Here is a 24,957-nt window from a genome sequence, read left to right on the forward strand (position 1 = left end):
ATATACCTGATATTTACTTTGATAAACAGAGACATGGAAGTTGTCAATCCATAACTTATAATTCCAGAGCAAGGGATAAGAGATAATCTTGAAATCTCACTAGAGATCCATGCTACTTTTCAGTATGCTTCAAATCTGTAATAGAGTGGCGATCTCACATTAGTTGTTGAAAGTCGCCTAAGAACATTTGCAAACATGACCTGCTGGTTGAAGAACAAGTATGCTATTCACTTAGCCAACCAGGCAGGCAAAAAATAAAATAAAATAAAATAAAAAATAACTACAATAATGTGCTTAGATTTTATCATAGAGGATAGACAATCAGGATGTTGTTATCAATACAATAAATATTATCAAGGATAATAAAGTAATATTTTCCCCTCTTCTCCCTGAGGAAAAGGTTGCAAATAAACTCAAACAACTTTAATATCCTGTAATCATGATACAACCAGAGAGCATTATGGTTACAGAGTATGGGATACTTAAATTTTCCTCTTATGTTTCCTGTCAAAAAAAAAAAAAAATTCTTTTTGTAGGATGGAGATAGGAAGATAATTTTTCCTTATTAACTGCCCACCATGGGAATAGACAAGACATCACAGCAGCTTCCACTCTTGGCCAATAACATATGTTATATATGTAACTCAGTCATAGTCTCAACATTTTCTGGCAACACATTCCATTCACCCACCATTCTTAGACCAAGTTCACACAGTGTTAACATAGTGGTGAGTCCTACACTGACTGGCCACCTGTTAAAGTTGTACATAATCATTATGTGCCTCAATATGCAACTCACTACTGTACATGTCCCTGTATTAGCATCATGTGAACTTGACTTGACATATCTGTGACTGGTAAAGATAGGCATCAGTTCATTGAAGCATTTTGTACACTAGTCAGAGTGATAGAGAATGTCCACTTTGTCTTTGTTCCAGCACACACAGAGCATGCTTCAGCTTTCACTTCCAGTATTATTAAATTGTGATTATAATTATATTTTTATATATTTATCTACAGTACTATAAAAACACTTGTTATACCAGCATTAGTAATTGCCTTTCATTTTTCATTGAAATTCATAGAGTATTCTGTTTCATAGTTTCCTAGCTTGTTTAGCATTTTAAGCATTAATCTATCCTTTATATAGTAAATAATTTTTAATGTTTGAGAAGTGTTATTATAATGGAAATATTTATTTGCATTAAGTTAATTCACCATGAAAATTAACTTGTGTTATCCTTCTGTTTAGTCTGACAATGCTAATAACTGGAATGTATTTGGGAGTTAATTCTCAAAATGCATTCTAGTACAGTATAACGGAAGGGGAAATATATACCTCTTTCTCCTTCCATACTCATATCAATTGAATAATACATAAAGCAATTCTGTGTTAAGGAAAGCAGTGAAGTCAGCTGTTCTTAGTATTACAAAACTGCAGTCACAAATACAGCATACAACATTTACATACTATATTTTTATATGAAATTAAAAAAAAACAAAAAAAACATTCTACATTAAGGTTATACTTCGTCATATTTAAGAGATTACAATAAAATTTGTTTTTAACATATTCAGTTGATATCAGGAGACAGTTTATCACATTCTGTCTCATTCTTTCTCTTTATATAAACATTAGATAAAGGATTAACAGAAGCACCTAGTATCAGTCTTTTTTACCAGAACAACAGTTTATGTGTGACATTAACTCAATGTGTTGTTCTAAAAATAATATCCAACAGCACCAAACATTTAAACAAAATTTATTTCATTACTTTTTCTTGTATAATTTTTACAAGTGCACATATATAAACAGTTAATGTTTTACAGTGGAGTAGGAAGTGGTTTATGCTGTAGGCCAGCTATAATATTCTCAGCTGTTAATACTGCCATAGCTGTTCGTGTTTCTATTGTTGCACTGCCAATATGAGGAAGAAGAACTGTGAATGAAAAAAAAATTAAAGTATAAATTACATGGATTATTTTTATAAGGCATTATTATCATTATTATTACCAGATACCACTAAGGAGTCAGGAATGCATCAAGTAAGGACACATATCACTTACACAAGCTGTCATACCTTTTCTTGAATTGAATTCCTTCTAACACATGCTGCTTGAAGAAGCTGTCTTACAACAACAACACTCAATAAATTCAGCTTCTTCTTGCAAGATTTCACTGCTCCCCACTCAATGTTTGATTAGTTATCAGTGATTACATGTTTAGCACACCTTATGTAAACTGTGATAAATTTTTTTTGGTGATGAATTTCATCATTACCAGCAATGATTCACTATGCTCTATATCTGTAATAATACCCTACCATGTATTTGATTTTGTTAAACTGGATCCACCCCCATACCAGATAGCTTCAAACTCACTGCTACATGAAAAATTGTTACTAATATTGTAATCATAGTTTTCTACCATAACTGGACTCTAATCATCACTTGTATTTTTATTATTATCATTACAGTTATTATCATCAGAGACTTCCAGGGAGTCTGATGGAATTGTTCATGATAATCCTATAACCTTACAGAAGGCTATAGGATTAACATATTACTCTTTCTTCTACCAGTGTCTGCAGTCCACATACCATTTTTAATCTCTCCTTATCATTTCCATTCCATAATCCTAATATCATCTTTGTAGCTCTTCTATACATCCTCTCAATCCCTTTGGAATCCAGGAGACCAAATCTGCACACACATCATATCACCTATATAACGCTATATTACCAGGGCTTGAAAATCTTTGTGCTGGCTGACCAGTCATGCAAATATTTAGTTACATCTAGTATCGTATTGTATTGCAGTGTAATGTCTAGTTACATGCTAACCTGGATGGGCTGAAAAGTTTGACCTAACAATGAAAAACGAATTTATAATTTCAAAATTATTTTTATTTTTCAACATAATCTCCCTTAAGACTAATACATTTATTCCAACAATGCTCCAGCGCCATTATCCCGTCCCTGTAGTTGTTCTCAGTAAGATCTGCAAAATACCACTCTACAGCTGCAATCACCTCTTGATTCGAAAAAAACGCTGACCAATGAGGAAGAGTTTTAGTTTTGGGAAGAGATAGAGGCCAGAGGGAGCAAAATCTGAGGAATAGGGTGGTTGTGATGTTTCAACAATTCATAGTACAGATCCCTTAATTTTCCCATTGCCAAAACACTTTTATGGGCAGGTGCATTGTCCTGATGAAAGATGATTTTTTTCTTCTGCAAACCGGGTCTTTTCGCACGAATTTTTTCGTCTAGTCTGGTTAAAAGATCAGAATAATATTCCCCGGTTATTGTTTTACCGTTTACAAGATAATTAATAAACAAAATGCCTTTAGCATCCCAAAATACTTTTTGGGAATGTTAAATGCACTGAACGAGGGGCTTCTGTGCACTGTTTTGACTGCTGTTTGGAATCTGGTGTGTAATGGTGAATCCACATCTCATCCATAGTAATAAATCGCTGCACAAAATCAGTTTTATTCTTGTTAAAATGCTCCAAGCACTGTTCAGAGATTTTCTTGCGAGTGCGTTTTTGATCTGCTGTGAGCAAGCATGGCACCCATCTTGAACAAAGCTTTTTCATTTACAATTCTTCATGCAAAATATATCCTACATGTTCTTTTGAAATGCCTAGTGTCTCAGCAATTTCATGCACTTTGACTCGCCAGTCATCCAATACCATATCATGCACTTGATCAATGATTTCTGGTGTTGTTACACTTTTTGGACGTCCTTCATGTGAATCATCTTCAAGGCTGGTACGGCCACGCTTAAACTTGGCAGCCCATTTCTTAATAGTCGAAAACGAAGAAGAATGCCCATAAACCTTTATGAACTTCGAATGAATTTCTTTTGGCATTGAACCTTCTTTTATAAAGAATTTTATAACCGCATGATACTCAATTTTATCCATTTCAAGGGATACAGACAACACTTTTGCTTGAGACAGCTGTATAAAACAAACTACTTGATAGAATGATTTGCAGTTTCACATGGATGCTTATGACAGATGTACCAACTTAGAAAAAAAAATCTTGCCGATAGTGTTGCCATCTAGTCGAGGCCTAGAACCTTTCAGCCCACCCTCGTATATACATATATATATGTAAAATTAAAGAAATTTAATGACTAGAAACCGAGATGCCAAAATTAAAAAAACATTATTTGAACACACAACTAGTTTCATCTTCTTAGAAGTCTTCACTTTTGTTACCTCTTTTTATACATGGATACCATGAGAGCTCTACTCCGATTATCTGGAATTCAACTTTCTGATCATGCTTTCTGAATTATGCAGTGCAGCCACAGTAAAACTTTTACACCTCCATATTTGAGTGTTTCTGGTTTATATTATTCACTCTACGTGCCTTTCCAAATTTCAAACCATTGATAGCTTTTTCTACCTGAAGTATTGATAAGTACTCATGATTGCATTCCTATTGAATATTTTTACCACTGTTCTATCATTTCTTGTTTCCTTTAACAATCTTGCCAAGTAATCACTCCAGACATTAGAATATCTTTATATCTTCTTTTTCATTTCACCTCTATCATCTGTTATTCCTTTTACAATACTCTTTCTTCGATTCCAAAGCTTTTTCAATTGCTTCAAGAACATTTTACCACCTTCCTGAAATTTATCTTCTATATTCTTACCAAAGTCTTCCTGTGACTTTTGTTTAGCTTTCTTACATTTTTCTCAGTAAGTATTTTCTCAGAGCACATGCTGACTTACTTGCTAGAAACTTTTTTATCCTTTCTTCTTTTCCATGACTTCCTCTTTAGCTACCTGAGTCCACTATGGCATTCTGATTTTTCTATTTTTGCAGACAACTCCATATGACTCTCTAGCTGAATCGATGTTTTCTTCAGTCTGGTTTTGAGCCTCCAAGGTTTGGTTCTCGTCTTTAAATTCTTACTTTTCTTGAATAATATTTGTATTTTTATTTCACTGCAGCCATAGCAAAATAAACTGGAAGGAGTAAAATAATGAAATAGGTCTTGCAGAGGTTGAAGAAGCATTAAGGAAGATAAAGAATGGAAAATCTCTTGGGACAGATGACTTGCTTGTTGATTTGATCAGGGCTGCTAGTAGTTCAGGATTGAAATGGTGATGTGACATTTTTAGTTAATCTGGAGAAAGCATCAGGTGACTCCTAATAATTGTATCAAGAGAATTATTGTTTCAATATATAAAGGAAGCTTGAGAAGGAAGTGTAGTAACTACTGAGAAGTAATGTTTTTGTGTTGATGTGCAAATATTTACAGAAGAATAATGGCAAAAAAAGATAGAGGAAAGTCTGAGAAGAGCAATTTAGTTTTAGAAAATTGGATTTGATTTTTGTTCTGAGTGAAATAATGGAGACCCTCAGCATCTGGAAAAGCCTATTTGATTTGGAAAGTCTGGGAGAGTTTTGAAACGATAGATATAGAAAAAGAAGAACTTTTCATGTTCAAGAATATGTATGTTAAATCTAAGAGCTGTGTGAAGACTCAATTTTGTAATTCAGAGTGGTTTACACTTAATAATGGGCTGCAATAAGGAAATATCTTATCTCTATTGCTGTTCATTGTGGTGATGAATAGTGTCTTAGACATAGTTAATTATCAGAAAGGAGAAATAGCTGCCTTTGTGGATGATGTGGTGGTTTTGGCACATTCAGAAGAAGAGCTACAGAAGAAACTGGACAAACAGAATGGTGTGACACAGAACTATGGGTTACATATTAATAGCAAAAAGTGAGATCATGGTTTTAAATCACAGAGAAAATTAAAACTCAATGGGTAAGTGTTAAAGAGTATTAAAAAAATTCAAATATTTCAGAAGTGTACTTTCTGTACGCTTTAAGATGGATTTCACTGGACAACAACATTTTTTAACAGAGTAAGCAGTGTACTTTGAAACAGTTAGTTCCCACTCAAGTGCAAGCTTTTGATTACCAGAAGTTACTCTTTGCATATTTTGTCTTATGCTGCAGAGATAGAAAGGCTAAGAAAAAGAATCATAAGTAGAATACAAGTAATGGCAATGAAAATTTTAAGGACAATGTTGGAAAAAACAAAGAAAGATAAAAATAAAAGGAATGTGGACATTAGGAAAATGTTGAAAAAAAAATGCTTGTGAACTCTCACTCAAAGTGGTTTGGACATATAATGAGAATGAATTTAAAAAGAATAAGAAGAATAATGTATGAAATGAAAACTGAGGGGAAAGGATCAAGAAGAAGACTAGATAAGAGAAGATTTCTTTTTTAAAAAAAGAAACCTGAGCTGGAACAGTATTCATGAAGAAAGAATTTGGGAGGATAGAAAGAAATGGAGAGCCGATCTGCCTGACCTGACATTTTCTGTTGGAGTGGTCTAACTATGGAAATGGAGAGTTGAAGTTCCAGAGGTTGTCCCACTCAGCACTTTTGAAAAAAACCTAGAGAAAAATCTTCACTATTCAGATAGCTGGAATGAAAAAAGTCAAGCTTCAGGGATAAGGAGGTCAGAGTGGTTTTCAGAATTTGGAGAATAGTAAATACAGCAGAGGCATATAATTAAATGGGACAGGAAGACCTAATTAAGCTAGAAAAGATCAAAAGCAAATGATTCTAAATTTGCCATTCTCTGCCAACAATGTCTGATCTCACAAAGGCACACGATTCTAACTCTGTAGAAAAAGGAATCATGCAATTGTATAATTTGGACACTGAAAGTGGACTATGGTGGTGGTTGTAACTGCAATTTGGCATTTCTGCAAGAATAGGTCTGGTCTAGATGTCAATAGGTGTACATAATTTATGTTGACATTTATGCCAGATGTTGGTAAAATTGATGTGATTTATAGAGATTCTGGTATGCTTTGTATATTTGTTTATTTTCATTGAAATTATTTTTTGAGGGAGGTTTACTTTAATCACAGTGACAATATCACTGTTTGTTGTACTTTTCATTGTCATTAGGTAATAGATGAAAGGATAGAGTAGGGACTTGCAGTGAAAGAAGATACTCTTGGATATGATACCATAAAGAGAGGAATCAGTCTCCTTCTGCAACTGTGTAAAGAGCTGACTTGAATATCTCCAATTTTGATATCAAGCTAAATGCCACTTTCCTTCATAATGTGATAAATTATGTGCTTGAATCTGACCTTATGCAAAGATAAACTAGGAAAAGTTCATCTTTAGTCCGCTGGAATGAAAACAACACAATTGAAATTAAACATACAGTCACACCCCGACTTACGTGAATCTGGAGTTACGTGGTTTCTTATATGTATGTATTCCCATTCCGCTTCACGCCTCACCACTAGTCATATCTTTCAGGCGCCAGCCGCATTCGCCAGTGTCGCACATGCTGTGAACAAGCACTGACGTGTTTCGCGCAGTCTCCATTCATACACAATTTTTATAGTCTACAAACCTTATGATTGTTTAATGTTATGTTCTTGATAAAAATTTTATCACATAAAAAATAATAATGTCATCCAAAAGAAGCAAGTCCGATTCTTCTACAGCTAGCAAGAAAAGAAAAACATTGACTTTGCAAACAAAACTCAACATTATTGAGGATTTTGAAGGCGGAATGAAAATTTGTGAGCTAGCAAAGAAGTTTGATCTACAGGAATCCACAGTAAGAACAATCATAAAAGAAAGGTTTACAGATTTACGAGGAACGAATTGTAGCCACAAGGCAAGGAATAAAAAAATCATTAGCTTGCTATGAAGAAATTTTGCGTGACAAGAAAAAGACATTATGCCAGCAGACGAATCTATTAGATTTTATGAAACCATCGACATCAAAATAACTTTCTTTTTTTTATGTACGATAAACAAAAAAACTACAATTATGATTATATTTCTTAAAAAATTGTATGTTTGTATATATAAATTACATGCAAAATTATACCCCGAGTTACGCAAATTCGACTTACGCACTTTTTGTCGGTCCCACCTACCGCGTAACTTCGGGGTTTTACTGTACATTAAATAGTTCCAGTATTTTGTCTGTTACAGAGACATCATCTCAGATACAATATAAAAACTGAAATAACACTGAAAGAAGCCTACAATGTCTTATGCTGGTAAGGAACACCCTCTATGACTGCTGGTAACCTAACCTAACCAGTCTTGGCATTTGGAAAGAAGGTGTAACAATTACCATTTTCCAAATCATGGGAATTATCAAGCAGCCATATGCTTAAATTTAGTAAATCTACTGCTAATTCAAAAAAAAAAAAAAAAAAAAAGTCTTTCAAGTTTGTATCTGCTGCATGAAGCATAGTATTTTTCATTTGATTCTGTGTCCCAAGACATGGTCAGCTAGACCTAAATGACCATAGTTGTGGTGGCAGATATATTTTTTGTGTTCTTTAAGGTGAAAGTTAGCAGATCTTCCAGTTTAACTATAATACAGCAAGTCAGAAGGACAGGAACTTATATACATACACCTGGAATGGTGAAGGGAGGGAGTTCATTCTTAGTAAAGCAGATAAAGACAGTTATTGATCAAATAGTAAAAGTAATTACCTACCACAGTTAGGTAGTTTTAACAATTCATGATCTAAAGGCAAAGGTTCAGGAGTCATGACATCTAGACCTGCTGCACGAATTTGTCCAGTTTTTAAGGCCCTACAGAGGGCATTATGATCAACGACACCACCTCTGAAAATCAAAGATATTTTAGATTTTTAAATAATAAAAAATAATGACAGTAATAACACATACAGAAAGGAACCATATACTGGTGTTTATAAACTTATCTCACCTACATTTGATATCTAATACAGATAATTACTAATTACTAATTAATAGCACTCTTCAGTAATAACATTAATTGAGAAAATAGTTTATTTATCAGCAATTTATGCTGAGCATAACTGATGTTACAGGCTATTACATATCAAAAGGATTGTGAGGGAGCCATTTTCTAAACAAAATCTCTGTTAGTGTAGTATTCTTATTCAGACTGAGAACGTTCATAAGGTTCAGATTTTGTTGAGGGCATCATCTGTCAAACCAGATTTTAGGATCTAGATTCAGTCAGACAGAAGAACATATAATGCTATGAAATCCAAGATAAGAAAGCAAATTGCCCTTAAAGATATGAAGGAATTCATGCTGAGATTTGCAGGTTGTAGTTTATGAATTATCTGGCTATTTGTGCAAATGCCTGTTTCATTATAACAAATATTGACTTTGACTGTATGAGACTTTTTTTTAATAGATGTTGATTTACAGTACCTTAATTCTGCACAGGAATCAGGACAACACACCAAAGCAACTCCAAGGGCAATAATTTTGATGAATCACATTATTTATTTATTTATTTTTAGTAAGGATAATAATTTATCCATAATGTGGAATCATTATGGATACACTTGCCTATATGATTGGGTTTAATCACATACGGAGAGAGAGAGAGAGAGAGAGAGAAGACAGTTCCATCTTGTCTCTAATTATCAAGGTGTCCATAAAATGGATATCTATTGTCCTTTATTTCAGATGCAGTAAAGTACAATTATTGAAACTTCTCTTGCATTACTCATATTGCAAAATAAAGTATAAAATCATTTCTGGGGGGGGGGACAATGTAATGTGAAGATTTATCAAGTGTAAGAATGCCTCGTGTTATTAAGTAAACTTGTTACCATAACTGTACCTTAACATAATGTAAGTTATAAAATGGTAATAAATAACCCATCATACTATGAGTTTCTAATCAAAATACTCATGGAATTCAAAATCAGTTCCCAGTATTAGATAAATGATATACATTCCAAGTATATCTATAGACTTGAGTGATATCTTTACTTATAAACTTATAAAGGCTGCAGACACACATGAATAAGGTAATTCTGAGTCTGTGAAACAAACTATGAGAGTAGACTGAGGTACTATGAACTGTGGAGCCTAAATAGAAGGGGTGATATGATTCAGGCATAAGTTATGGAAAGAAGCTTAACACATACTGAGCAATGTTTCAAAAGGTTGAAGGAATAAGAATGAAGTATGTTTTTTGCATAAAAATTGTTTGGTGCATAGCCAGAGAGTTTTATGAGCACAAGAACTGTGTGAATGAATTTAAGATTTGCTTTGACAAGGCTTATGATAGTTAAGACAAACCTCCCATAATGATGTCATCCTGTGGGCTTATCAGATAGATACTGGAGGATTGTTCAGAGAGAGAGAGAGAGAGGATGAAATAAGAACATGAGGATAGCTCTAGAACTTACATAGAGGTGTGGTAAGTAAGGATTTGTAGAGTGTTTTCCACAGAGAGGGAATAATTGGAATGCACTGCAGTTGTCGTGAGTGCAAGGACATCTAACAAATTTAAATGTGGTATAGTAGGTATTATGGCATTTAGGATGAACCTCTCACAAGTCTCTTTACTTCATTGAGGTGCATTGTAATTAATAATAACAAGAAGTTAATGGATAGCATTGGATATTGGCTGGCTGACTATCATTGAACATTTATGTATGGGAAAGTGATATCCTAAAATAGAAAATTAACAATTTGTGTGCAGCAAAGTTTATTCTTGAACTATTACTCTAATTTTGTGAGCGGTTTGCAAACAGTGTGAAGTTAGAGTAATAAGGAATGAAGTGAGTTCCCTCTTTGAGAAAACTTGAAAAGATTAGCAACTTAGGCAGATAAATAAATTTGCCCAGATCCATATCAGGATGAGGTGTTGAATTTTGGTGTTGCTGTGTATACAGAAACAGAAGAAATCAGTATGGGATCTTAGAAGTGAAGTTCATTACAGTTTTCAGGAAGAGAAAAACACCATGGAAAAAGGAGTGCAATAAATAATTACAGTCTTTGTCTCCTAACATATGCCACTTAGTAATTTTTTGTAATTTTTCAAGGTTTGCTATTGCCTACCCCAATTTCAGTTCAAATAAGTGAAATGTATCAAATGATAATGCCTATTAATGACAAGTACAAGTATAAGCATGTACTTGTCATTAATAGATATCATGCCATAATGTGCATTGATTGTATATTTTTTTTATACTCATCAAATTTTGATCCACTTTTTGCATATTTAGGTATTAGAAATTTGTTTCCAATTAGAGAGAAATAAAATCTTCAGCTAATGTAATACCAAAGTAAAAGAAAAAAAAAGAGGTACAATAAAAACCTTCTGTAGCACTCCTGTCTATCTTTCCAAGAAAATCTAAGTGCACTGAACAAAATAATTATGTCTCATCTTCAAAGGCATGAGTGAACCATGAAATTTTAATATTTCAAGATTGGTCCCTCACTTATTTTGTGCAAGCAGCAGAGCAATATCTTCAAACTGAAAACTTGGTGAAAAGGGTTCTTATATTTGTCAATAATGCATCAACTCATAGCTATGACCATGAATATTCTCCAGGATTCATAAAAACTGAAATATTTGTCCTCAAGCCACTTCACTCATTCAGGTAGTGGATCAGCTTCCACAGAAGAAGCCTCTTTGAAGAAATTGACACCAATGAAGAAGCTATATCAGAACCTGTTCTTTTGTAATTTCCGTATATACAGAAACTGCAAAATGCAATGATGTGAAATCAGGAAATTGTGGATGAGGCAAACACACACTGACTTCACTGTCTTCCTGTGACCTGACCATGACAGATCATTCAAAGTTCATTTATTATTATATGGTATTATCTCCACGGTGTCTGGAGACTCATCCTGGGAAACCCAAATTCACTATTATACACACAAAACCTATCATACCTTTCCTTAAACTCATTCACTGTCAGGGAACTCATAACTAATTCTGGCAATCCATACCACTCATTCACCACTTTCTATTCAAAAAATCTGGTCCATACATTCCCACCAACCACACTCTTACACAACTTCCACAGATGGTCCCTGATTATCTGACTATCTGTCATATATTGAAAAATTTCGTTTGCATCAATTTTATAAATCCCATTTAATATCTTAAAAGTCTCTATCATATCCCCTCTTTTCTGCCTATTAACTAGACTGTGTAGGCCACAAGCCTTCAGCCTATCCTCATAGGAAGCATTCTGCAGACCTGTCACCAGCTCAGTCACTCATCTATGAATCTTCTCTACCACCTCCTGGTCTCCAAGAAACTCAGGTGACCAAATCTGTTCACAGTAGTCAAGATTCATAGCAATTATAGCCATATAAAGTGGGAAAATAACTTCCCTATCTTTACTAATTAGTGTGTTTTTCATTCAAGTAACCCCCCTGATCCATTTTACCAACTTTTGCAATATGCCCTCTGAACTCCAACCCCATGTCCACTATTCCTGGATTGCATCAATTTCCTGCAACCCAGTACCATCAATATGATACACCATATGCAACCTTTTCAATCCAAAGTGCATAACTTTATTACATTTTGCAGCATTAAATTGACAATTATTATCCTTTGCCTACAATGCCAATTTATTTAAATCAGGGATCGGCAACCTTTTCAGACTCGCGGGCTGCATTCAACTTTTATTTTTAATAATCGGGCCGCAAGCATTTAATTAAGAGAAAATAGTGAGTGAAAAAATACTTAAGTTATCAATTTTAAAAAAACACAGAAATATTTAAAGTACCAGATATGAAACAAGCATGAAAATGAAACGCAATGAAAAATTATTATCACATAAAAACAAAGTAATATAGTTTATGCATCATGATATGTGTGTCTCCCTACTTAATGTGACTTTTGTGATTGTTTTCCCTTAGTCAAATTATCTATATCCACTTTACAACCTGCGGTGCAAATTTGAATCTAAGCATGCAAAGTTCATCAGTCAGGTTGAGAAGAAAATTTATTTTTTCTAAAACTCATGGCAGAAAATGCTTATTCACAAATGTATGTGCTTCCAAATGCGACTATCATCTTTGCGAAACTGGTTAATCTTTCAAATTTTTTTGGTAAGCATTGATAAAATTTTTGGATATTTTCTAACAAAAATGCGTTCTTTAATGCTTCATTGTGCTGTAATTTCAAAACTTCCATCTGTAGTTGGTTTGGTACGTCATCAATGTCGACATTAAAAGTGTTCAAAAATAATCGCATTTCAATGCTATTTTTATGAAAATCAACAAATCTTGTTGAAACTTCCATTTGTAAATCTTCAATACCAACAAAAGTTTCCTTTTGTTTGTAATTCCAAGTTGCACAGGTGATATCACGAAGTATAGGTATAAAGTTATTTTTAATTTATTATTCATATTATAAAATGTATTATTTAAATAAGTCAACATATGGGCCACATGCAGGCTGCCTGTTGCCGACCTCTGATTTAAATCATTCTGCAGGATATCTACATTTATCAACTATTGCTCTCCCCATTTTGCACCTAAGAGGGGATATTCAGCAAACTACTGAATATCCCCTCTTAAATCTTTCTCTATGTCACTGATATACAAATTAAATAGTGGCCCTAGTACCAAACCTTGAGGTACTCCATTAGTCACCATCATTCTCCTAGAATCCACTCCACAATATACTACTCTGTGGTGTTTGTCTGTTAGCCACTCCCCTATTCATGCTACTAGTTTCATATCCATTCCCATGTGCTCCAGCTTTTGTAACAGTTTTCCATGTGGTATTTTTTTTCTTTTGCTTCTGTCACCTTCCTACCATCAGCATTGTTTAAAGTCATCCTGCCATAGTAATTTTTCCTCTTACTTGTTACATACCAAAAAAACTTTTTTTTGGTATGTAACAAAATTTTTTTTGTTACATACCAAAAATTTATTTATTTATTCTTTTTAAATAAATAAACCCAAAAAAGTTTTTTTGGTAAGTAACAAGTAAGACGAAAAATTACTATGGTAGGATGACTTTAAACAATGCTGATGGTAGGAAGGTGACAGAGGCAAAAGAAAAGAAATACCACATGGCCTGCTGAGCTAATTTTCTCTCATAATCTGATTTAGCCATTATCCCCCCCCCCCACACACACAGTGTTTATTTTTTGAAGCTCTTGCTTTATATCTCTACTCATCCACTTAATTCCCACTTGGTTTATCCTCCCAACCTTGGGTTGGGAAGATAAACTGTTGAATTTGAATGAAAATATTTTAACTAAGAAATATCTCATTCAGAATTTAACAAGAAGTTAAAACAATAACGAAAGTGCTTGTAAATAAGTGAAGATACCAATTTTGTTTAAAGAATTATACTAATACAAATTTTGTAATATTAATTAAAGGTGAAAGATGTAATTTATTTGGAAAATATTATAATGTAAGACGTTTCTCTATAAGATATACGTGAGAGCATAATAATGAAGGATCAAAGTCCATTAACAACTTCGGATAAATTGTGTAGCCAACGGCAATTTGCTTACGTGCGAACTGCACGCACACAGTGTTTTTCCGGGAAGATGCGGCAATCGTACGGAGTATTCCAGGAAGATAGGAATGAAATAGGAGCCGGGCGCAAAAAAGGAAAGTTTTGGGTGAAAGAGGGTGCTAGAGATACGAGGTATAAAACAGGTTTGTCCCCCCCCCCCCCCCCGTTCAGGACTTTTTAGGTTTTTTCATCTGAAGTTGCTGGAGAATTTCTGGTGGAGTTGGGAAGAGTTCCAGTTTGAGATCTAGTCGATAGCAGGCAGCTATTCTCTGCTGTCGTTTCGCGATGTCGGGTGGAAGGAATAGACAAAGAAATATTAGGTACTTTTCCGAGTAAGCCTGAAGAAATTGGCCGCCACATACATCTACGTGGATCGATTCAATCCATGCTGTTTCCAGTCGGGAATGCGATGAAAGGACAGAACAACGAAGGCCAAACCTAGCCCGTGAGTTAATCACCAAGGATGAGATCGAACATTCGGAGGGAAATTATAAAGAAAGGATAGACGGAATAAGTTACAGGAATGTGGTAATGTAGAACCCTTTATAATTCCTTTGTTAAGAAAGAACAGAATAATGTGTTATAGAAGAAATGAGATGTTAGGTTATATAACTCTAAACTTGTAGGAAGAAGGGCTATAGTGAGATTTAGATACCAGTGTCTAGAATCTAAAGGCTGTTTCCTTAATACTTGTCTGAATGAGTAGTAGTTAATTTGCTATAAGTAATGATCTATAGAATTATCGATGTGAATGTTTTAAGAATATGTGTAAGACAAGTAAAGATATTTAAAGGATGCTAGCTAGAATTTTGTGTAGTGAAATGAGCCTATTCTTAGATGTGATATGTGAATGACAGTTGTTATGTCTAACCTTATAACTTGGGATAACTCTATTCCTATTGAGTGTTTTTTATTGTAAATGTGTAATCTTTAGAATCCAATAAATGTATCTTGATTATCTTAACCTGTTTTGTGCCTTGATTTGAATCCAATGCACTGCTTGCTAATATTTGAATCTGAGCGGGAGAGAAGTATATGACAGAGACCACGACTGCAATCTAAAGTGTTTTAAGAGAGATAGATAAAAATTGATATGAGGAGTAATTAATAGATTGATTTACTTAGTATGTTTTCTGAGGGTTACTTCTTGGTTGGAAGGAATTTCTAACTTAGGGATCTGGCAGGTGCGCAGCTTGATCAAAAAAATATTGCCAGAACCTGAATAGAAAGTAACTCCAGACCGTTATTGCTGAGGATCGGACTCTATTCAGAAGTCAATCCTTTGTCAATTTATTTAATATACGTAATCATTCTAAGAATCGGCCAAATTGTGTGGATAGATTTAACTGTGAATAAGATAAGTGATATAAGTAGAAGAACAACAATAAACAATAAAGAAAAGTAAAAGAAATGTCTCCAAAATATATCAAAACTGATACTGCTTCTCTCAAACACTGAGAACCACTTCTGGCCACTTATTATGCTCTACTCCAAGATGACTCCAAATCTCTCAAATTACCAGCTTTATAGGTCAAGCCTTTCTTGACAGAGAATTCCACATGTTTGGCAATTTCCGAGAACAAGACTGCATTCTCACACTCAGAGTATTTACCTTGGTTATGGATATATCTTCTGATGCTAATTATCAGATCCCACACTCTCAAACACCCTTGTCCCCTCTATAACATGTTGTTTCACATAATTATCTCTTAGCAACTATAAAATTCCATCTTGCCATATCCCTTTCCCCTCTCCAATCTATGTCCCCATACTTAAAGTCTCCCATAATAATTGTTCAGCCTGCATTCATTGTGCTAATCTGCTGATAGATGGCATCTACATCTTCCTGTGGACCCCCCCCCCTGGGTTTATAGCAGCACCCAACAATATATTTTGTCCTATTGGTCTCTATCTCAGACCAGACAGTCTCAAATGAACATTCTCCCCCCCAGACCTAAAATCCTCTGTAACTTCTAATTTTATTGGTTGTAATTCTTCAACTATCATCAGCAATACCCCAACTCCTATCCCATTCTCTCTATACTCCCTAAAATACAATACCCTTTACTTTCTATCTCTGCAACTATATCATTTTCTGTCAACCAGGTCTCACTGATACCTATAATTTTTGGCCAAGCTGAACTGATTAATGTCAAAAACTCCTCTCCCTTATTCCTGATACTGCTTGTATTCATGTACATGCATTTCGACATCCCCTTGTACCCACAATTACCCTCGTGTAATGTCATTACCAACCCATTTGAATCAGAAACCTGTGAAATCACATTCAGCATTGCATAATCGTTTCTGTGCATGCTCATTTATCACAAGGTCTCCAAGTCCAGACATATGCTTGATTGCATCCTCCCTAATATCTCTAGTTTCTCTGGTTTTGCACTTCCAAACTCTCACTAAACAACTTTCTTCAAACTTCTAACTCTCAAATCATTTGTTCCTGTCATTTCTTTCACTTTTCCCTTCTGCAAACTAACATCACTGATTTTCACACCTGATAAACATGCTTTTTGTCACTTGCTGATTAAGTACACTTCTTGTCATAGAATTTCCATACAATATCATATCCTTATTTGTAGTTTCTTGCACTTTCATACTTTCCAAATTCACATCTTCTTTCATTCTCCTCCCACCTGCTGTACCGCACAACAATTATTTTTCTCCAACTGCTCTAGTTCCCATTTTGTTCTGTGAAGGATACAACGTAAACATGCTATTTCACGCTCTCATTCCAAGCACTATCATTCACTACTTCCACATTTGCCAGACTACTTTTGTTTTCCTTACATCTTTAACATTCATGAATTCATTTTTCTGCTTTCTATATGACTCACATTTCTTGCATTGGCACACGAAACATTTACAACAAATGCACACGCTCATACCACAACCCATTCACTCTTGGCAATGCATACATAGAACATACACTACATCATATGAGATCCCTCTGCTAAACTAGGCTGTCATTTCCTTGTTCACATCAGTGTCATGTATTAAAACGCTTTCTAAAACAATTTCCCATATTAAAATTCAACTTTACAGTCTAAAATAAGTAAGATATAAACAAAAATAATTACTAAAATTACTAATATCCACTAAAATAAAAGACTTATCTGTAGAGCATGTGCAACACAGCTTTTGCACTGTGCTATGTTAGTGCCACCATTTAAGAGTTTCTTGTATTGAACCATATGCATTTCTCTAGCACAGCGATTTTCAACTGATGTGCCGTAAGATTTGTGAAAACAAATTAAATGAAACAAATAATGTCATAATTTGCGCATTTATTTATTAGTGTCTGGTCTTCCATCCGCACCTGAAGCTCCCTTATTTATATTTTACAAAACTTACGGTTGGTTAATCGTTTAAAATTGTGTGTTAATTAGCTTTAATCTTTTGATAAGTGTGTTCACAAATAACTTCATTTAATTCTCTTATTTTTAAGATAACTGGTAAGAGTTCTTTTATTGTTTTTTTTCATTCAGTTAAGTTTATTCAATAGTATTCCTTTAACATGGATAAATTTGTAATAAAAAAAAAAGAAAATTTGAAAACAACGAAGAAAGTGAAGCTAGTATGTCGAAAAAAAAAAAAAAAAGGAAGAAAGAAAGTGAAGGTAGTTTTTCCCAGCACATCAGCAGCTGATACCATATCTAGTACTGGTTCTTTCTTCTAAAACTAAATTAAAAACTAACATTCGCCATTATGACAAAAATTATTTGTCATTTGGCTTTATTTCCAGTCAAGAAGATCCGCCACATCCTACATGCATAGTTTGTGGCGAAAAATTAGCAAACAATGCTATGGTTCCAATAAATTAAAAAGACATTTACAATCTAAACATTCTCACTTGAGCTTTTATCTTGCTGATAAAACCGGATAAAACTATTCAAGCATAAAGATGGACTAAATTTGTAACTGTGTAAAAAGTCCAAGAAGCCAGTTACGCAATTGCAGAAATTGTTGCTAAAAAAAATGAAATTTCACACAATTGCAGAATCTGTAATTCTGCCAGCATGCTGTAAAATTGTTAATATCATGTTTGGCGAGGAATATGAAAAGGAGATTTTAAAAATTCCTATGTCAGATAACACCAGTTATCGACATATTCAGGATTTAGCCAGAGATGCTGAGTTGCAAGTGGTATCTCACATTAAAGCAGCAGATATGTTTGCTATTCAGTTGGACGAATCAACTGATGTAACTGGTAAAGCTCAATTTCTAGCCTTCAGTAGATTTATTTATAAGGAAGATATTATAGAACAGTTTTTATTTTGTCAACCACTCCTGGAAACAATGAAGGGCCAAGATATTTTTGATGTTATTGATAATTCTTTAATTGCCATAACTTGTCTTGGGATTCTTGCATCAATATTTGCACATATGGTGCCCGCTGGATGTCAGGAGATTTAAAAGGATTTGTTACACTGGCTCAAAATAAGAATCCTAGAATTATTTTTACACATTGTTTTCTCCACAGAGAAGTATGTCAAAATCATTAGTACGAGCTTAAAAAAGTACTAGACGAGACTATCAAAATTGTCAATTATATAAAAGCCAGGCCATTACAATCGAGATTGTTTGCAGCACTATGCTCCTCAACGGAAGCTTCTTACACGCAGTTGTGAATGCATACAAAAGTGAGATGGTTATCTTGTGGATGAGTTTTATCAAGATTTTATGAACTAAAAGAGGAAATTCTAATTTTTTTTGACAACTCAACAATCTAAGTTATCAGATTTTCTTGGCGATGAGCTTTGGTGCAGTAAGGTTGCATTTCTTGCTGATTTATTTCAATCTTTAAATACACTTAATAAAAGTATGCAGGGAGACTGTGAAAACATTCTTACTTCCACTGACAAAATTAACGCATTCAAGGAAAAACTAATGCTTTGGGAAGAAAGAATCAGAAAAGAAAATGCAGTAAATATGTTTGAACTAACAAAAAAGTGCAAACTGAATGAAAATCTAATAGATACAATTTTACAAGCCTTAAGATTACTAAATACAAATATTGAAAAATATTTTCCGTCACTTGACATATCATCCTTTGATTGGATAAGAGGTCCATTTGTCTTAAGCACATGTAAATTGGGAAAGTTAAAGATTACAGAAGAGGATGAATTAACAGAGGTTTAAAACTAAAACATTCAACAATAGATACTACTTCGTTTTCGTTATCTCTAAGAAGTGAATTTCCCAATTATCAAAACAGCAATAGAAGTACTTCTTCCATTCTCCACGTCATATTTGTGTGAATCAAACTTTTCTGCAATGAATATTATTAAGAACAAAAATAGATCGCTGCTGGAAGAATTGGAAGATGATTTAAGAGTATGCCTATCTAAAATTTGACCTCACACAAAAGACATTCTGGAACAACATCAAGCTCAGATATCTCATTAAAATTAACTACAAGTATGTATATTATTTAATACATTTAATATTCATTTGAAAAAATCAATACAAATTTTTAAAAATAATTTTGAGTATTGTTTTTCTTACTCAAAATGTCAAAAATATAGTTTACATTTTTTTGAGCAAAAAGGATAAGTAATTATTATTATTATTAATATCTTGTGCTTGTGTAAATCAATCAAAATTATGCCTATTTTTTGCCAGATCGTCAAAAAAAATTAAAAGAATATATATTTTAGTGTGCCGCAGAATTTTAATAATTAATCTAGGTGTGCCATATTATGAAAAAGGTTGAAAATCACTGCTCTAGAATGAGATATCAAAACCAAAGCAGGCAAAATTGATTATTTCTTTAAGAAGAATGTGACTCATTCCTTTCTATCTTCAAAATATGTCAAGAATCTATTACTACCACATCAGGCATCCATAAATTTGCTACTATTTATTGCACACCAAGAACAACATCAGAAAAGAAAAAACATTCACTGGCCTTCTCTCTTCAAAAATAACAGTAGCAATTCTGAACCCAAAGTAATTATTCAAATTATGAAAGAGCTACATCCAATAAAACCTTTTCTTAAGGGAATGTTCCCCAGCCTGCATCACCAAAGGTGCTGCACTGTTCCTGAATTAATGAAATGTGGTTTCATAGATGGGGGTTGTTTTAGAACAGCTTGTCAAAGAAAACATTTTTTTAATATGAAATTTTTTATTATAACTTTTAAGATATTTTATTTGTATTATTAAAATGCAATGGATAGTTGCTTGTGTGTTAATTATATATAATTTTTTGAGGTTTCCAAAAAGACATTTTTTCATTAAAGTTTTTTTTAAAATCAAACTATAATCCACATTTTTTATATTAACATGTTTTTTCAAATAAAGAAAGGCACTAAAACTTTTTTTTGCAGATTATTTATCAGAACACTATCTGTGTACTGTGTATCTTTATAATGACAACAAACAGCAACATTTAAATAATTAAGAACAGTGGGGGACTTTCCCCACTGTTCTTAATTATGCCGTAACCCAAAGATAGCATCTGTCGTTGATCTACCAGGCATGAAGCCAAATTGTTCCTTTGCAATCTCCACCTCCTTCCTCAATCTTCCATCTAGAACCCTTTCTAGGATTTTCGTTGTGTGGGATATCAACTTTATTCCTCTTTATTATAATTATTTAATTAAATAAAGTAATAATAATAATAATGTATTAAATTTTAATTAAACTTGCCAAGAAATTATATTCTTGTTTAATCTTTTATCCAAGCATAACCAAAATTTATTTATGCTTGGATAAAGGATTAAACCAGAGTATAATTTCTTGGCAAGTTGAATTTAAATTATAACCAAGTGGAAACTCTTTCTAAATAATTTATTAATTGTCTTGTCTTGTCAGATGTCATCTCCTTCCAGGAGGTTGACTACCATGAGCTTCCACCATGTACGGTTTTGATGTACCATTCTTCATAGGACAAAAAGGTCCAGTCCTTAATATTTTCCATCCAATCTGCTCTTTGTCTTCCTCGTCTTCTTTTTCCTTGTATCATTCCTTCTAGAAGTGTTTTTTGTAGGGATTCATGCCTTAGTATGTGACCAAGGTAGGTGGTTTTCCTTTTCTTAATGGTTTTTTAAACAGATTCCTATCTTCTCCAATCATCTCTAATATTTCTAAATTAGTTTTTTTTTTGGCAGTCCATGGGACTCTAAGAATTCTTCTCAGGATCCACATCTCAAAGACTTTTAGTTTATTTTCCAATATTTTGATATTGTCTAGGTTTCTGCTCCATATAGCAGTGTTGACCATACGTAGCATTTGGAGCCTAATTCTTGTTTTTGTGTGAATTTCCCTTGAGGTCAGAATGTTTTTTGCTAATGAAGATACTAATTTATTAATTATATAATAATATAAATTTAATAATTTATTAATTATATGGATGCTCACAATTTATCTACTCACCTACTCGTATTTATAAATATTGCAGTAGACTTCATTAAACTAAATGCTCTTTCATTAAATAATTCCTTTGTGCTTGAATTCAGTGAACAGCAAACAATAATAAAGTCAGAACACTTGAGAAGTTCTTCAAAACTCACAAATTTTGCATTTAGTTTATCTGCTAAAGGGCACAAAATAAAGTAATAATAGGAATGAATATTATCTTTACTTTAATAAAATATTCAAGTGTATATGTATATAATCAATCACATAAGTAAATAATACATACACAACAGAGCTCCAATAAAAGAGATACTGTTTGTCAAAAGTCATTCACAAATTAAACAAATCAGTCAGTGCCATTGCATACCCATTTCGGTTAGGTCTGCTGACGTGGTTTATGTAACCCATGCTACAAAATTCATGTGATTTTGACCGTATGATTGCATTTTTTACAATGTATGAAAGTTTTAAGAGTGTATAGCAAATCAGTGATAATCTTAATTGGTCTAATGCAATTAATTATGGGATAACTTTGAATACTTTAATTTATCAATATTTAGTTGGTATATTTGAATTACTCAAAGTTGTAAAATTTGGAAGAGGAGGATGAGGCCTACCTCCTTTGACTACAATACTGTTTCCCATTGTAAATATGGGTGAAAAAGTTATAAATTTATCAAAAATTATATATTAAAACTTGTGAATATTATATATAAAAGCTTGCCTACCACATCAGTTCACACTTCATGCACGCAAAATAGATGAAACTCAGAAAACAAAAACAGTAACTCATGATGAATGACAACATTCAATTGGATTGATTGACACAATAACCAATCACGACCTATAGGTGCTATTGTCTCAGAGCTCAGTCTGCCTCACCTTCTGAGTGGTGAGGCACTATTAGAATGCTAAGTATTTGACCCACTGTCTTGTAAACTGATACTTTAATACTGTACTGTTGTCTCTTTCCATATTTAATTTTCCATCTTCATTAAAAATTATGACTAAATAGCTACAATGTTTTACTTTAAAGAATTGAAAGATTCTTAAAACTGGAAAAACTGTATTAAAAAAGCTTTAATAGATCTGGATATGGGTAATAAATAGGATGAAAAAGATACTACAATTTTAGAAAATACTTCAGAAATTCTTAACCCTATAAAAATAGTTGTCGAGATATAAGCCACAAAGATGCAACTTACTTAAGGCAGAAGTCATAACTTTTTTTTTAGGAGAAAATTTATAAGGAAATCAATTTAGAATTAGCAAGAGATATGTATAATGCACTTTTGATGAGAATTGGAGAATGCAAAGATAAAAAAAGGATTTGTTTGTTAAAATATTTACATAATTCTGAAATACAAAAAGATCACTTTTTTCATCATAAATCAACACTGCTGTCTTTTGCTGAAAATTTAATTAACTTTTTCTATCTCATACAGAACATTTTAATGAAGACAATGAATCTGATATTGTACCAGAAAATGAAATATTATTTATGTCTACTGAAGAAGAAGAAGAACTTAATAGTGCTATATTAAATATGCAACATCAGCAAACTTCTCCAAAAAATGACAACTACAAAATAATCAAAACAGAATTTAGTATCTTGAAATCAACAATAAAAGAATAAATAATTTACAACTGTTATACAAAGTATTATTGACAATTAAACCAAGTGGTACAGAATATGAAATAATCTTTTCAGTGGCAGGTAATTTTGTCACTAAAAGATAAAGTTGATTGACTGATGAAGCTATAAATACTGTAATCTTTTTGAAAACTTATTTTGTACTTTTCATTCAGAATTTTGTATACTATTACATATCATTTTGAAATTTAATTTTTCTTTGTATCTGATATATGTTAATTTTCATTTTTATTTGTTAACACATTGACTGCCAATTATGAGATAACTCGTACTTCGCAGTCTGCTGCTGGATGCCCACTATGAGTATTACCTTATAGGGGTCGGGACAATCTATTATTATTGTTGTTGTTCCGGGCAACTCCAAGGAGTCGACAGACTCATGGAGGGAGGCCCTAACATCATGTCAAGAACAACTATTCGACATTGACACAGTATCTATCATACCTTGATTTGAACTCATTCACGGTCATAGCACCCACAACAGACTCTGGAAGCTTATTCCACTCATTCACCACTCTCCAAGTAAAAAACCTAGCTCTAACGCCCTTGTCAACCATGCTCTTTCCCAGCTTCCATGCATGGCCCCTAGTTCTCCCATCCACCAGTCATATTTTCAAAAATATCTTCTGGATCAATCTTATAGAAACCCTTCAGTAATTTGAATGTCTCAATCATATCACTCCTACCTTTGCCTATCGTCCAATCTCTGCAACCCACAAATCTTCAACCTATTCTCATAAGGTTCATTCCACAGACCTTCTATCATCTTGATCACTCATCTCTGGATCCTCTCCACTTCCTCCCCATCACGAAGAAACCCTGGTGCCCATAACTGGGCACAGTAGTCCAGATGGGGGTTTTATCAAGGCTCGATACAGAGGAACAACAACTTGTTTGTCTCTGCATGTTAAAGTATTTTTCAGAAGCCAAGTGATTTATTTGATGAGCTGATTTAGTCACTTTTGCAATGTGCCCCCTAAACTTCAATTCCCTATCCACCAACACTCCCAAATCCCTGGCCTCATCAATCTCCTGGAGTACGGTTCCACCAATGCGATATACTGCTGCTATTCTTTTCACCCCAAAGTGCATAACCTTACACTTTGCCACATTAAATTGACATCCATTTTTCCTAGCCCAGTCCTCCAAACTATCCAAATCATCCTGTAAAATTTTGACATCCTGTGCACTCACAACTGCTCTACCCAACTTTGAATCGTCAGCAAACAAGTAAACACTTCCTCTCAAATCCTTTCCTATATCATTGATGAACAAATTGAAAAGCAGTGGTCCAAGAACAGAGCCCTGTGGCACACCACTAGTCACAAGCCGTCTTTTAGACTCCATTCCTGCATAAACCAATCTCTGGTATCTCTCCTTCAACCACCCTCCTATCCATCTCACCAACCCTATAATCTATCCCCATCTGCTCCAATGGGTGGTTTATCAGGATTTTGAAATCCTGATAAACCACCCAAATATCAACAATAAAGATGGTATGAAAATTCCAAGGATCTGGATGGCACACATTCAGCCAACCTAATTTGAAAGATTCAACATAAGTCAGGACTCTAGCCAATCTGCTATTATTAGAAA

The 24,957-nt window shown here is 33.6% G+C and overlaps 1 protein-coding gene across 1 annotated transcript in view; it reads right to left on the reverse strand.

Moving 5' to 3' along the window:
• Window positions 1-1,746: 1,746 nt before the first annotated feature.
• LOC150096293 (glyoxylate reductase/hydroxypyruvate reductase-like) overlaps window positions 1,747-24,957 on the reverse strand; it is a 198,138-nt gene continuing 174,927 nt past the window's right edge. Inside the window, exons 8-10 of the mRNA XM_090409117.1 lie at window positions 21,726-21,885; window positions 8,532-8,662; window positions 1,747-1,940 (exon numbers count right to left, since the gene is read on the reverse strand). Of these exons, the coding sequence (XP_090265243.1) occupies window positions 1,825-1,940; window positions 8,532-8,662; window positions 21,726-21,885 (407 nt within the window). The 3' untranslated portion in view covers window positions 1,747-1,824. The remainder of the gene's footprint in view (window positions 1,941-8,531; window positions 8,663-21,725; window positions 21,886-24,957) is intronic.

Source organism: Typopeltis vanoorti, chromosome 19 (assembly GCF_054136105.1).
Source record: "Typopeltis vanoorti isolate ZY-2024b chromosome 19, IOZ_Tvanoo_1.0, whole genome shotgun sequence".
Lineage (NCBI taxonomy): Eukaryota > Metazoa > Arthropoda > Arachnida > Uropygi > Thelyphonidae > Typopeltis > Typopeltis vanoorti.